Source organism: Heterocephalus glaber, unplaced genomic scaffold, assembly GCF_053883595.1.
Source record: "Heterocephalus glaber isolate CG9 unplaced genomic scaffold, H.glaber_assembly_v1.0 deba00001504, whole genome shotgun sequence".
NCBI lineage: Eukaryota > Metazoa > Chordata > Mammalia > Rodentia > Bathyergidae > Heterocephalus > Heterocephalus glaber.
In genome coordinates, this window is record NW_028258324.1 from 32530064 (window position 1) to 32546685 (window position 16622).

Below are 16622 nucleotides of genomic sequence, written 5' to 3' on the forward strand. Positions count from 1 at the left end.
ATATTTTTAGAATATTAAATCCCTCAGCTGCCCAGCTGGTGAAATCAAATGAATACTTTCAGATACTAGTAAACATGGACACATAAATCAGGTTTAGGAAAAGCATTGACCAATAAAGCAAAAGAGGCTTCCACAATTTATGCCCATCTCTTATTACTCTATTTCAAGAATTATAATAGAGACATTTGTAAGTGACTAAAGGCTCTGGAATATATGAATGTATCCTATTGTCTTAGTTACTTTCTCATTGCTGGAACAAAATACCAGATACCTACAACTTAAAGGAGGAAGGTTTTATTTTGGATCAGAGTTTGTAGAGGTTTTGCTCATAGTTGACTGGCTCCAAGGCAGAGTCCATGGCTACAGAGTGTGGCAGATGAGAAACAGCTCATAACATGGCAGACAGGAAGCAGAGAGAAAGATCAAATGAAGAGGGCAGGAGATAAACCCTTCCAGATTACACTACCAGTGACCCCCTCCTCCAACCAGACTGCACTTGACACAGGAGGTGAGCTGCTCCCAGCACACAAGAGGAGGCTTCTGGGCCACAGTGCCACCCCCGCCAGCACACAGGAGGAGAGCCACGTGGGTGCCAGCAGCACACCCCACCCACTCTCCGCCCCCCATCGAAATGAGAAGTCACATAAACAAGTCTCAAAACCAGACTTCCAACCAGACTGCACCTTTCAACATCCCATTTAGCTATAAACTGATCAGTGGACCTATCCACTGATGAGTATCACGTTGCCATGTTCCAATCACCTTCCAAAAGCCCCACCTATGAACACATGAGACTTTGGAGGAACATCTAGATATAAACCATAATACTTACTTAACTGGATGAGGATAGCAGCTTCTGGAGCTGATTGTCTACCCTATAACCATTGCATTCCCTCTTTTCTTGAAGAAAGAACTTTAATCTTATTTAGGATTCTTAGAGCCATGTGCTTTAATGGTGGGGGTACAGTGAAGGGGAAGGGGGGGGCGTGAATCGTGAATCATGGCCTTAATATAACCACCTGGGGCATCCCTATGACAATGAGGCCTTCCAATTTCTATTTGTTTGAGGCTGAATTTTCTGCATGCATTTCAACCTAAAACAACATATCACAACAGATTGAATGAAGAAGTAGGTATGAGAAATTATATGTTCTACATATTAAGTTGATCATTAAAGATACTTGCAAAACACTGAAGTGAGGAGCCAGGGATTTAGCTCAGTGGTTCCAGTGCCTGCCTCACAAGCACAAAGTCCCGAGTTCGATCCCCAGTACCAAAAAAAAAAACAAAAAACTGAAGTGATATGACTTCTAATTTGTTTTTCTTTGAAAAAGTTATTTTCATAAAAATACAACTTTTTAATAGTTCATAAAACTGAACTTTTTAATTCTCTGATTTAATCTCTAACATGACAAATATTGATAAACAGAACTCACATAAAGAAAGGATCTTCAAAGTCTTTCATTAAAAAAAAAAAGAAGTCAAATTCTAACTATATCAAGTAATTTCTCTTGCTAAGGTCACTTCAGGAATGGGCCTGATATAGTAATTCTAGCCAATGATGAAAGGTCATTTTGGGGGGGCTCTGGAAGTTTTTCTTTGCTTTTATAAAAAGCTTTAAGAGAAGAAATTTTGCTACCTTTGACTGGGTTGTTTGGAGCTGCTGCCTGAGGATGATCCAGCTGGGCACCATGAGCACCCTGGTGCAAGAGCAAGCCCACAGACTGAGCTACTGGATTGGCCAGTTCTGAAATTGTCCCATATTAGATCTCATTTATGCGATAATAGATTTCTTTATCATTTAAAGCACCTTGAATATAGCTCTGCTACTTATGCAAGACACCATTCCTACAACTTAGGGATTTTGCTTATTTTTTCCAAAATGTTAAAGAGTTAAGAATCAGACTAAGACTGAAGCACAGAAAGTTAATTCCTGCATGTGCATTTTGTTCATTCATGAATCCCACTTGCATTTGTCTACATGCTGTGATGCTGATGAAAATATCATGGCTCATCAACTCAGCCTTCACACTGTCAAGATCCTTCCATAGGCTCACTGGTCCCTCTGCTCCAGCCATACCCTGAATAAGGAGGTCACAGATAGCACTCCAAATTTATCACTGCTCCTGAGAAAAAATTGGGGGCATATGTACTAAGGTCACCAAGGAGACAGCACTCTTCCCTACACAGACAGAGGCCATGTGTCTTTCAAAGGTCATTCAAAATAAAGAAGAGAACCAAAGCAGTCAACTAGCTGAAACCCTCACCATCCAGACAAGGACACGGAGGCCAGGAAGGCCATGTCACGTTCCCAGCTCTAACCCAGCAGGAGGGCTCCCTCAGATTATGAGCATTCATCATGCATCTCTTCAGCACTACAAGGCCACAAGAATGGGTCTCATCAAGAATCTGACTCAGATTCTTATTTCTCAAGCAATTTAGAAAGGATAAATGTTAATAAGTGGAAAATAACTTCCTCATGAGTACCTATCAATTCAGTTTCCAAACTAAGTTTGAGAGAAAAAGCAGAAAGGAGCTTAAGACCTGTTACATAATTGAAAGTCAAAATGTATTTGTTAAACTAAACTGACTACAACAAAATAAGATTTTCTCTAATCCAAATCAATGCCTTCCCTGTTACTGTTCATGAATACTCCTCTAATTTTAAAAAGCAATAATATTTAATTGGAAATCTCTCAGACTGTGGAGCTAAATTCAGTCTCATCAGAAGAATTCTGCTCCTGAGCTCATACAGTCTTACATCTCTGTAAATTTATATATTTGTTTGCAGGGAGTAAGAATGGATAGGGTAGAGAAGGGTACCAAGGATAAAGAAAGAGAGCAAAAGGAGAGTGGCTTTAAACTGGAGAACAAAGCATAGTCTAATCTCACTTCACTTACACAGGCACGCATGTGTACACATGCATGCAAACACATAACTCAAAAGCAAAGTTTAAGGGTGGATATTGGTCATGGGTCCTCTGCCTTTTGGCAAGGGAATCTTCATCACTGATGCCAGCCATCAGGTACTTGAGTCCTGTGATCCAGGTGCGTGCCTCCTCGGGGTTGGAGGTGATGAGGTCCAGGGACTCCATGTGGTTTCCATGGTAGATGGTAAAGCAGCAACTGGGATCAAAGTTCCCCTCAGCCTGCCTGTGAAATATCTCAGACTGCCGGCCCTCGGTGACTTTGTAAATGGAGTCGATAAGAACTGTGAGGGAAGCGAGATACACAGTTACATGGCAGGTGAAGATACTAATTTGTAGTGATTTAGATGCAAGAAAAGTGCCAGGCATGATGGCACAGGCCTGGAATCCCTAGCTACTCAGGAGGCTGAGGCAGAAGGGTTGCAAGTTTGAGGCCAGCCTTTGCCATTTAGTCAGACTCTGTCTCAAAGTAAAAACAAAAAGAGCTGTGGAGGTAGCTCAGTGATAGAACACACTGGGTTCAGTCCCCATCAAAACACACAAACACACACACACTCACAAAGAAACAAGAAAGGCAACATTTTTTTCTTTTTTAGACAACATCATTTTAAATATAAAAAGCAAGTATGAAAAAATTCATCATCTGCAAGTTGTGGTTTTAAGTTCAAATGTGAAACACTGTCCCTGTATTTCCTACAAGAAAACTTCTACACATAACATGTTTTTCTGAGTTTTGGGTTTTTTTTAATGCTGCTGGGGAATGTCATGCATGCCACACAAGCTATAGTTACAGACCACTTTTCTTGACAATATCCTCCCAAATCAATGATTCAGGTTCTGTTTGAACATAATAAAAAGATAGATATGTCCATAAGAACATGAAAATAGGTGGAAAGGGTGGCTAATAACTATGTCAAATTTATAGTTTACAATACGGAGGAAAAATATACAAAGACCTGAAAATGATTGGTATTTTGCAAAATGCATGAGAAGATACTTAAAAAATTGAAAGGAAGAAAATTTACTGGCCACCACAGAGCACAGATAATGTGATTGGCATTGATAGAGAGGATGCTATGGTGGTGAAGGTAAAGCAGGGCTTGGAGAAGAGGAACAAGGTGTCTTCTCAGAGGAAGGGGCAGGAAGATGCAGAAACAGAAGGCCTACTCCAGGACTGAGAAGCTCAGGGAAACAAATATGGGAGACGAATCTGGAAAGATAGATAAGCCTAAATTGTGGAGAGGTTGGATTAATAGAGAGTGATTTGCATTGTTTAGGAAGTGAAGCAACATTGAAACACTGAAGGTTTGGGACAGAGAATCATTGGCCAGGGTAATTTCAGACTAAAATATTTTTCCTTTGTTGTTAATTTTCAAGCAGGCATCAGAAGTGTTACATGTCCCATTATTTGCCAATATAAACTATCTATTCCTTACTACCTTAATGGTAGAATCCCAGTTTTATTCTATATCAATTCATTTGCCCACATGGCTCACAGCAAAATGAGCCTATGCTCAACCCAGAGAAAGTTCTGGCCAATCTAAGCCACTGGGTACCTCTGTTCATATTTCTTTGGATTGATTCAGGTATGAGCTTGCAACCTCATTCTAACCAAGCAGACATGGGGAAGTCTGCTTGAAGGAAGAGTCTAGAAAGAGGTTCCTTTCTCATAAAAGAGAACCACAAGAAGAGTAAGTTCCTTTTCACCTCTTCACTGTTCTAGCAGATTGTGAGGCCCAGAAGTGCTGCAGCCATGCTACTACTACCATGGCTGCAATGCCAGCGCACAAGGGACAGAGCCAAGACCACTACAGGGACAGAATGAGAGAGTAAATGTCCCACACCTAAGGCTTTCCCACCTCTGACCTTGTTAGATGATGTAATAAATTTATCACAAAGCTTAATTTAGACAAGCTCTTCTGTTACTAATAAACATAGAAGAAATTAGCAAAAGAGAGGGTGGCTAGGAGACTTTACAAAGGGCTACCCAAAAGGTAAGGACTTTAAACCAAGGAGGTTACCATGAAAACATGAAGGAAGAGGCCTATGCAAGAAATGTTACAGGAGCCTCAAAAAGGAGTTGGTACTAAGTACACAAGATATGTATGATAGCTCATCTATAGTGCCAACCTGGCTGGCTTAAGGGATGCCCAGAGAGCTGAGACTTTTATCAGCAGGCCCCTGTGGCCTGGGCCTGAGAGTTACACCATCAGCTCCCCTGGTTCCCAGGCCTCAGACTCAGACTGGGTCATGCTCCTGACTTCTCTGGCTGTCTAGTTTACAGATGACATACTGTGACACCTTGCAGCCTCCATAAGCACAAGTTAATTCCCCTGATAAAAATCCTATCTATCTATCCATCCATCCTACTGGTTTTGTCTCTCTGGGGGAACAGTGACTAACAGTGTGGGAGAGAGAAGCTTTAACTAATAAGAGTCAGATCAAAACAATTTTACTTGATACCACTAAAACAGTGTTGTTAATTCATTAATTCGTAGACTGTGCTCGAATACAGCAATATACTTTAAAGCCTACTGGATTTGTGATATCCTTTACTTTTTAGAGAAAAATAAAAGGTCTCAGCTATAAAATCTCATATCCCAGTTGAAATAAAACACACACCATACCTCCAACACTGAGGAAATATTAGCCTTTATAACATTCATAGACAAGAAAACTTTTAAGAATTTAAATTCCCCTAAAACAGCCATTTGTCTCAACACCCATAACCAATTGACTTCAATTGAAAAACTTGCAAAAATATGAAAGTTCCATAGATCTGAAGCTTTGAAAGAGCCTACCCAATGTTACTCATGTGCTACTGTGTTAGTACAAGCAAAGAATTCAAAGGTTGGTTTACTTTTTGCCTTCTCACTCTTTCTAGATGGTCGCCAACGGAGGCGAGTCCGATGCTCATCCAGGTAAAAGAGCCGCACAAGCCCTTTGGTCCCACGCTTCAGTTTGATCATCTGCGTCCCAGACTGCATTACACTCATGCATCTTTCAACTGCAAAAAAGATCAGAGCACAGTCAGCTGTCACATAATGCACGTGCACACCTGTGTGCAGAACTTACAGTCAAATCAAACTGCTGACTCACCCCCAATAGACTACCAGGACCAGAAGACAAATTTAGTAGAGGTAATCTGAAAACAGAGTTGCTAAGGAATTGATTCATTAAGCTGAAGCCAGTAAGAAGCCTGATAAAAATAAAATTCTATTCCCAGGTTAATAATAAGGTATTACTGTTACATAGGGCTATATTTTGTTGTTTCTCTCTCTGTGCTTCTCTCTGCTTCTCTCTCTCTCTGTCCCTCTCTCTCTCTCTCTCTCCTCTCTCCTCTGTCTCATTTTGTTTTATATGAAACCGATGACCACTTGACACTTGGATTTGCATTTCTAAAAAAAAATTTTCAGACATATTAAATCTTGTGAGTCTTTATATAATCAGTTATAAAATCATCTTATAATAATGTCTTAAAGTGCAAAAAACAATTCCTAATAGCTAAATCTTGGAAGCAGCCTATATATTCACCAACAGAAGAATGGATAGAGCAAATGTGGTATACAGACACAATGGAGTACTATTCTGCCATAAAGAAAGATAAACTTCAGTCATTTGTAGGAAAATGGATGCACCTTGAGACCATAATGTTAACTGAAATAAATCAGGTGTGCAAGCTTAATTATAGCTTGGTTTCTCTTATATGAGAAACCCAAATTATAAATAAAGAGCAAAATAAAATATAGATAAAAGGAAGTAGGGAGACAGGTCTTTTCAAGTGGGAAAAGGATCAAGAGATGGAAGAGGAGAGAGAGGGGAAAGGGGTACACCAACTCCACACAAGGAATATAATGTACTGCAAATATGTACTAATGAAAAGATAAAGAAAAAATGAAGTGCAACCAACAGAAATGAGCTTGGCAAAATGCCAATAATTACTAAAGCTGGATGACGGTTATGTGTGGATTGATGCTATTATATTTTTCTTTTGTTTGTTTAAAGTAAAGATGTAGTGCATTTTATTTTTTAATTAATTTTATTGGTACATTTTAGGTATACAATATAATGACATTCAGCATTGGAAATTTGCACCTTTACATAATCTCTCTTGGTTCTTAGTAGAACTCTTGAAGACCCTGTTGTAGGAAAAGATTTTATGAACAAAACCTCAGTTGCCCGTGAACTAGCACAAACAATCAACAAGTGGGATCTCTTCTTATTAAAAAGCTTCTGCACAGCAAGAGAAACCACCAACAGTGTGAAGAGACAACCCACAACGTAGGAAAAATATTTTTCTATATGTTTAAAAACAGCTAAATAAATTATCGTGTAGTCAGGAAAGACAAGTTTTTAGAACTGAATGTAAAACATTTGTCACACATTTAAACTGTTCAGATTTTTCCATTTGGAAGAATAACTTGGCAGTTGAATTCAAGTAATAACCAAATCACTTATTATCTAAATCAAAGTTGTCATTTAAATCCCTTCTGCTTTGAAATGAACCTTGCTGAAAGTAGGCCTCTACTGGTTTTGTCCATTTCTCCTTTCTTGGTAATATTGCCCTCCTTTTCACTTGGAAACATTCCTTCCCATTGCATGTGCCATTGGTGGTCTGTCAATCATCCAACCAAGGAACAGCCATCTGACTTAAGGTTACAGAAAATCTGACTCCCTCTCAAGGAACACAAATCTTGAGAAGATCACTGAATGAAAACAGAATTGTGTCATTTCAACATCTGAGATTTAAGATACACTCCTGATTGGTCACACCAAGATGCCATAGTTGTAACAGTTCGTATTCTCCCCGAGAATGACAAATGATTACATTTTCCCCTTGATTCTGCAAGTTTTTGCAAAACGCTCCCAAATACTCTCCTTTCATTCTATTAGCCAGAAATTTAGTACTCAAAATATCTAGCTTTGGGAACCTACCTTATCAAGCAGATGTTATTAGAAACAAAAGATTAGCATAATACAACAATCATCCACAATGTTAGACCTTAGCTTTTTGGCTAAGTATTTTGTCTTTATTAAAAAAGATAATCTGTTCTGAGAAGTTAACACTGTATGGACAGGTTCCCATTAAAAGTAACTTCACACCAAGCATGGTGGAATACACCTGTAGTCTCAGCACTTTGGGAGGCTAAGGCAGGAAGAGCACAAGTTCAAGCTTAGCTTGGGCATAGCTTAGCTACTAAGTAAGACCTTGTCTCAAAATACAAAATAAAGAAAGGACCAGGGATGTAGCTGAGTGCTAAGGCCCTGGGTTCAATTCTAAGTACTAGGGGGAGAAAGAAAGGTAACTCCAATATACCTACTTTCACTATTTACTCAATGAAGAGCTTTTTCTTCCCCTAAAAAGTCAAAGAGGAACTCGATAAAATTAAATATAGTTTTAGGATTTCATAGTGTAAGGAAAGTGAAGCATGGATTGCCTTTACTCATTTTATCTGACCCATTACATATTCAAGTAATAAAACTACTACTTAAGAAAACCTGGGCTGGAGATGCAGCTCAGTGATAGAGTATATTCCTAATAGGCACAAGGTCCTGGATTCAATCCCAGAACATGAAAAGAGAGGAGGGAAGGAGAGGGGAGAAAGGGGGAGAGAGGAGAGAGAATGGAAAGGAAAGAAAAGGGAGAGGAGAGGAGGGGAGAGGAGAAGAGAGGACCCACCACAGGGCACATTTGTTTAGACAATAAGAACTACAGGCTTGAATTCTTAACTGCCATACTGAGCATCTCACACAAGTAACTGGAGGAGAACAAGAGTGTCATTGTGTCCAACAAAACCATCAAGTCTAACCAACCAAGCCAAAACTTCCAGAAAAACCTATGAGAACTTCACTGACCACTAACAATAAATCACATCCATAAACAAACAGACCCACAGAGCAACTCCTTGTTGCAAGAACAGGGCTATCATAAGGTGAAGCAAAGAGAAAGCCAGATTTGTCTTTAAACTCAAGTTTAAATTTTAAGAGAAGGAAACATTAAATAAGATATTTACTAATATCCTTTAGAACTATGGTTGAGAACACAGTCAGGGTCTAGGCTGGTATAGAATTCCAGCTCTAGCACTTACTAGCTATATGACTTAGGCAAGTTATTTAAACTCTCTGTGCTTCCATTTTTTAATCTGTAAAATGGGGATAATAATATAGTTTACATCTTGAATTACACTGAAGATTAATTGAGTTAATCAATGAAAAGTACTGACAACACTGCCTGGAACATCATAAACAATATAAATGGCAGCTATTTGGTTATGGGTCAAATGTTTATTGCCCCCCAAATTCATTGTTGAAGCCCTAACCCTCAATGTGATGCTGTAGAAGGGGAGATGGTGACTGTGTTTAGATGAGGCCACGAGAGGAGGGCCACCAGAGTGGGATTCGTGTCCTTAGAAGAAGAATGTTCTTTCTCCCTCTTTCCTCCCTCCTTCCCCTTCTCTCTTCCTTTTTGCCATAGGAAGATACAGTAGCAAGAAAGCACTCTGTTGACAAGCCAGGAAAAGACTTCTCACCAGATACTTAATTGGACAATCCCTGCTCTTGGACTTTTCAGCTTCTGACACTGTGAAAAAGAAATGTCTGTCATTTAAGCTACTCAGTCTATGCTATTTTGTTATAATAATCTGAGCTAAGATATAATTATTATGGGTTTAATAACTTTAAAAATAAATGCCAAGTGAGAAGCAAGGACAGAAATACTTTGCAAATCCAAAGAAAAGAAGAATATAAGAGGCGATAGTGGAGGAAGTATAGTCAGAAGACAGTATCATTGAAGACCTAGGATACGATCACAGAAAAGAGAAAAGATGGGCCTCCATCTGTGAAAGAGTGACTCAAAAGGTAATTGATGGCATATATGATTCTATATACTAGGCTGTGGGGCATGAGAGATTTTAGTATATTAAGATTTTCATCCACTGCCAATGAGAGATTCACTAGAGACTTTAGAGCCAAGATCTGGCTTCATAAAGACAGTTCAAGAATCTGTCTTTTGGAAGAGAAAATAATAAATTGTTTAAACCAGAGTGAAAAATTGAAGGTATCTAACAGCAAAGACTGCCTCTGTATCTGACACAATGCCTTCTACTTTGTTCACACCACCTGTATGGTTTGGATCAATGTCCCCTAAAGGCCCATGTGTTACAGTACTTTTTGGAGGTGCACCTTTAAGGGGCATGGCCTAATGGGAGAACTTTAGGTCAATGACAGTGTGACCTTGAAGAAGACTGAGACTCCAGTTTCTTCCTCTTCCTTGTCTCCTCAGATCATGATGTGAGCAGTTTTGTTCTACTAAATGCTCCTGCAATGATGTACTGCCACCCTATAGCCCCAATAGCAACAAGCCAACCAGCAATGGATGGAAACTGTCAAAACTGTAAGTCAAATAAATCTTTATTCTTCTTGAGTTTATTTCAGGTATTTGTTATAGCAACAGAAAACTAACACAACCACTCTTTTTTTTTCTTTTTCCAACATCTTTACTTTTTCTTGAAATGGAAATTCTATGGCTATAACATCTCAACATTTAAACAAGAAAAGCAGAGACACACGAGTATAATTGGTTACTTGAGATAATAAATACCACCTAGCAAGCATCATCCAGAAAAACCCAACATTTTAGAAAGTGGGGTTCACTCCCTCAGTGGGAGAGTGAATTAAATATATAATAATATATATTATTAAATATATTAAATATTCATTAGCTACGCATTCATCCCACCAACTTAGCTTAGGTATCCCATGAGCTAAGAAACCACCACCATCTGTTGCAACAGACAAGCATGTAAGGTTGTAAAGTATTTGACAATTGGGGTCTAAAACAATGTGATGTTTAAAGTATTTATGCAACTGCTTTATGCTCTCCATTTAAGGAGATGTTCCCTTATAGAAAAGCCATTTGGCTAGAGTCAAATTGAAAAACTGCGTACAGTGAAGTCTTGAGTGTCATTTAAGTTATTTCATTCCTCTTCACATGTTACAGTAGACCATCCCTTGCACTTGCAAATCTAACCAAAGAAGGAGCACTCTGAATTATTCTTTGTAACTCATTCTAGGGCACAGAAATCGGCAATGTTGGAGACAAAATATTCTTCCAGTCTCATCTAAATCACTATGTGTCTGCATAAGGCAATTTCTTTGTATTCCGCCTCTAGTAGAAATGGGTAAAAGCAGTCACTGCCCTCTTGACAAATCCTTCTCCATTCATGCTACTTGGTAGACTGCATAAAAGATAAGAAAGGCTATACTACAGGTAAACAAGGGAAGGGGTCCAGTAGCTTAGAATGGTGTAACCTCATCACACAGGAATTCATGCTGGAGATTCTCTGCAAAAGGCTGCAAGATGTAGGCTACAGATTCAGGCAGCTGCCAATATGTGCACAGTTCCTTCAAGCCTACATCTCCCATATAGTAGCTTTAATATATTTAGAAGACAAGTTTGTTTGGATTCAGTGTGGCCACATCCAAGAATATTAAGGGAGAGATGCCTGCCAGCCCATCATGTAACACACACTTGATTTCTGTTATGTTGCAGACCTCCACTTGTACAATAATTTGTTGCACTGACTAAAATCATAATATTCAAGCCATCTGGCACTCTGCTTTTTTTCATTTGTATTATAAACAGCTTTCTATGTTTCTACATAGTTTTAATAATTGTCATTTTAATGTTGTCTACCAGAGTAACATAAATATTTAAAGAACAGAACAGATGAGTTGAGGACTATATTCCTAACTTTATTACATAATTAGAGCTTTAAAACTCTTAACAGTTTCATCTATAAAATGAAAAGCATAACAATGTGGTCTACAAGGTCCCTTAGAACTCAGCTCTTTTGAAGGATGAAATCAACCCTTTCTGGTACATTTAGTTTAAAATCAATAAAGCTCCCTAAGGGATTATCAGTTCAGTAAATCCCTCAAGCAGAAGATGCTACAAAAACAAGCATTTCTGATTTGTAATAATATACTGACAGTATATATTACTTGAAGGGAGATTCCCAGAATTATACTAAATATTTGTGACACATAAGAGGGTTAAATTTTTTAAACCACATTTGAACAGGAGATAATCACATTGTCAGGAATTCATTAATGGCACCTGATGCTGATATTGTTAAACACCTTTATTGAGGCATAATTTGTGATAAAATTCACTTGTTTTAAATCTACAATTCAATGACTTTATTATTAGTGTGTGACAATCTAATTTTCATCAGCCTCAATGGAAATTTGTGTCCATCTGCAGTCACTCCCCACTTCTACCCAGGGCCCTAGGCAACCACTGGTCTGCATCCTATGCCTCCTGTTGGGCCTCTCCCACAAGTTTCCTATGCAGGAAATCACCGAATCTTCCACCTTGTGTGACTGTTTTCTTTTTCTTTTTTTTTTTTTTTTTGGTACCGGGGATCAAACTCGGGTCCTTGCACTTGAGTAGCAGGCATTGAAACCACCGAGCTAAATCCCCGGCTGTGCCTGTTTTCTTTCACTTGGCACAATGTCTTTGAGGTTCCTAAAATGACAGTGTTGTGTTTTGTCTTCTTTTCTTCTCTCTGTCTTCCCTTCATCACATTAAACTCTTCCACTGGCACTTAGGGCAAAAATGACCCTAAACAGGAATCTAGTTGAATAAAATAATATGTACATACACACAAGGAAGTACTGTGCAGTATAAATATGAGTGAGACTTCTATGAACTGATAAGGAGTAATCTGTAGGAGATATTAGGCAAAGTGTAAATAACCAGATATAAATGTTACCTAGCTAAGCAGCGTGGCACACATCTATAATCCCAGCACTCAGGAAGGAGGATGAGGCAGGAAGTTCAAAGCCAGCCTGGGCTACATAATGAGTTCAAGGCTGGCCTGAACTAAGTGAGACTCTATCTCAAAAAACCAAAAAGAAAGAAATATGGTAGATTTTGTGTAAGGTAAAATGAAAGCTTTTAAAAATACACAAATATCTACTTATCATCATAAAAAGAAACAAAAAGGATAAATCAGAAACCGGGAAAACCAGTTGCCTATTAGAGAGGGAAAGAATCTAATAGAAACATTAAGTATGGGAGTGGCATCTCTCTTAGTATCCTACAGATTTAAAATTAATTTTAAATCAGCAAGAAGAGGCAGGAGGAATGAAAATAGGAAGTAATGCATACGTATGCACAACACAGAAAGTAATTTACTTAATTGTACATATCTTTATCTTTACCTACCTACAGATATATTCTACCTCTGTCCTTTGAAAGGGCCAAAAAGCAAAATCACCTCTGCTCCAAAGGTCACCTTGAGACACATTTCACATACAAGGCCTGACCATACCCCACATCTACCTTGGGTGATTGACCACCAAACTGTATATCAGCAGTAAAACAAGAAAGTGTCCAGGCCCATTGCATGAGAATCTTTTCAGCAAAAAGTTACATGAAAATATGAATTGATTTGTTGCCAGGTTCCCAAGATTTGAGTAAATCTGAGTGAGTGAAAGGGATTAGCTTCTGCAAATAATTTCATTTCTATGTGGAAAAAGCTCCAAATAATGCAGGCAATGTTTCTTGAAAAAAAGGAAAGAAAGGGAAATTTCCTAAAATCGTCAGAGAAGTAAGTAAAGGGTATGTTTGTTTAATTCTTAGCACAAAACAAAAATTTATTGTGGTACACAGTGTGAAAGAACCCAGTTTCTAAGTACTGCAGCTGGATGACAGAGTAGAGGTCCACAGTTTTAGAGCCATAGGGAGGAAGGTGTAAGAACTCTAGCTTTGGCGTGGTCACTGTGAATATCCTCCTTTCTTCCACCTAAACAGGTAATTTTCCTCTAAGCTCTGTGAGCTTATGAAACAGCTGAACTAGCTTTCAAAGATGTTATTTTATGTTTCAGAAAGCCAAGTTTTCAGTTCTTCTGAAAGTCTCTTAGAGTAATTTTTTTAAAATATCAATTGACATCTTGATATTTTACTACAGACATGAAGTTTTTTTTTAATGATCCTTATATAAACTACAATTGCTCTTCACAGAAAATGGCTTCACTTGAAGAGCCACCCTTCTTCGGTAACTGGGCCTTAAAGTCAGATACCAGCCTCTGAATAGATGTGCTTCTGAACAACCATGATGAGCTCCACTCATTAAGTCAAGATTCTTCCCAGTAAAGAGCACACAGTGCAGTTCACTGATGTTTTCTTTCATTGCCTAAACTACTGCTGCAGAGAAGACAAGATTGTTTTACAGGCTTTTAGAAACTAATTTGTGGTCTGTGCACGCCCTAACGAGGTCCTGAGTCACGCAGAAGACGCCAAATCACCCCGCTGCAGACAGGCAGGTCTGCCCACGCCCTATCTAGGTCCTGAGTCGCACAGAACACGCCTAAACAGCCCGCTCCAGACAGGCAGGTCTGTGCACGCCCTACCGAGGTCCTGAGTCACGCAGAAGACACCAAATCACCCCGCTGCAGACAGGCAGCTACCTGATTCCACACTACAAAGACACAGAGGACACCAGATCACCAGACCAAGGTACTGAGTCCCACTGTTCCCGGCTCAGAGGTAGGAGCTTCTGAGCCGCCGTCCCACTGCTCCTGGGCCAGAGGAAGGGGCTTTGGGGCCACCTTCTGTCCCGCTGCTCCTGGCCCAGAAGAAGGGGCTTCCGGGCCACCAACCCTCCACCGCTCCCGGCCCAGAGGGAGAGGCTTCTGAGCCACTGTCCCACTGCTCCTGGTCCAGAGGAAGGGGTTTCCCGGCCACCAAACCTCCGGCTGCTCCCAGCCCACAGGAAAGGGCTTTTGGGTAACCATCCCGACCGCTGCTCCCAGCCCCTGTCCCACCTCACCCACCTCAGAGGAGGTAATCCGTGCCGGCGCTAAAGGCCCCCCGCCCCAGTCGAAAGGAGAAAACAAGGAAATAAGTCTCAAAACCAGACTTCCAGATCACCTACAGCAACCCCAAAGGGAAATGAGAGGGAACACTCTGATACTCAACCACCTGGACCCACTGAACTGGCAACAAAAGGGGATCTGGAAAAAATGAAATCAGAAATAATTTCTCAGATAACAGGAGAAATTGTGCCCTTAGTGCAAGAAATGATTAATAAATCTAGAGAGGAGCTGAGGAACATGATGGAATCCCAACATAAGAAACAAATGGAATCCATAAAACACATGCAAATAGATTTCCAGGACATGAAAAACTCCATTGAAAGTCTATACAGCAGAATGAGCCAATGTGAGGACAGAATTTCAGATATAGAAGATAAGATTGCAATTAGTGACCAGGAAAAGAAAACTTGCTTCAAAATTATAAGGGAACATGAGAAATCAATCCAGCAGATGCTAGATGATGCAAAAAAGAATAACAAGACTGATTGGGCTCAATGAAGAAACAGGAGAGAGTGCAGATGACATAAAAAATCTCTTCACAGAAATAATGGCAGAAAACTTCCCAAGCAGGGGAAAAGAACTTGACATACAGATAAGTGAGGCATATAGGACTCCAAATAGCCTTGATCAAAACAAATCTACACATAGGCATATAATTGTTAAGATTCCAGAAACACAACAGAACAACAAAGTTCTCCAAGCAGTCAGAGAAAAGAAACAAATCACATACAAAGGAAAGCCCATCAGAATCACAGCAGACTTCTCACCACAAACCATCAAGGCAAGAAGAGCTTGGAGTGACATATTCCAAGCCCTAAAAGAAAACAGCCTCCAACCCAGATTGATATACCCTGCAAAACTATCTTTCAAAATGGATGGAGAAATAAGATACTTTCATGACAAAGAGCACCTTAGGAACTTCGTGAATACCAAACAGCACTCCAAAGAATTTTACACAATATCCTGGGAACAGACATTGAGGATCACAACCCCAGGAAGCAAAGCAGAATGAGCCCATCTGGCATGACAAGAAATTAAATGGAAAGGGAGAGAACCCAACAAAAAGAAAAAGTCATGGCAATGACAAGTCAATAAGTTTCAGTTATAACCATCAATGTTAATGGTCTCAACTCACCAATCAAAAGAAATAAACTGGCAGAATGGGTCAAGAAGCAAAATCCAACAATATGCTGCATACAAGAAACACACTTAATTCAAAAGGAAACTCATAGACTGAAAGTTAAAGGGTGGAAAACAATACTGCATGCGACAGGAACCCGAAATAAAGAAGGAGTAGCTATCGTCTTTGCAGATCAAGTAGATTTCAAACCAACACTGATTAAGAGAGACAAAGAAGGACACTACATCCTTGTAAAGGGAAGAATTCAAGAGGAAGAGATGACAATCATAAATATCTATGCACCAAACACTAGTGCACCCAACTATATAAAACAAACACTAACGGACATGGAAAGTCATATATGCACTAATACAATTGTAGTGGGGGACCTCAACACCCCACTCTCACAAATAGATAGATCAACTAGACTAAAAACAAGTAATGAAATACTAGAACTCAATCAAACTCTTGAACAAATGAACTTAACAGATGTTTACAGAGTCTTCCACCCCACAAAATCAGAACACACATTCTTCTCAGCTGCACATGGGTCATTCTCAAAAATAGAACACATACTCACACATAGAACAGGTTTAAGTAAGTGCAAAGGAATTGAATTTATCCCCTGTATATTATCAGACCATAGTGCCATGAAATTGGAAATCCATAGCAAAAGAAACTCAAAAAATCTC

At 39.4% G+C, this 16622-nt stretch overlaps 1 protein-coding gene across 7 annotated transcripts in view; it reads right to left on the reverse strand.

The window, feature by feature from the left end:
* The window catches only part of Plch1 (phospholipase C eta 1), a 277140-nt gene that overhangs the window by 104753 nt on the left and 155765 nt on the right, over positions 1-16622 (reverse strand). For 5 of the 7 annotated variants that reach the window (XM_087186398.1, XM_087186397.1, XM_087186401.1 and 2 more), the window contains 2 exons: positions 5788-5934; positions 2966-3211 (listed from right to left, as the gene is read on the reverse strand). In XM_087186398.1, the coding sequence (XP_087042524.1) occupies positions 2966-3211; positions 5788-5934 (393 nt within the window). The remainder of the gene's footprint in view (positions 1-2965; positions 3212-5787; positions 5935-16622) is intronic. The other 2 variants (XM_087186404.1, XM_087186400.1) reach the window with 1 other exon arrangement.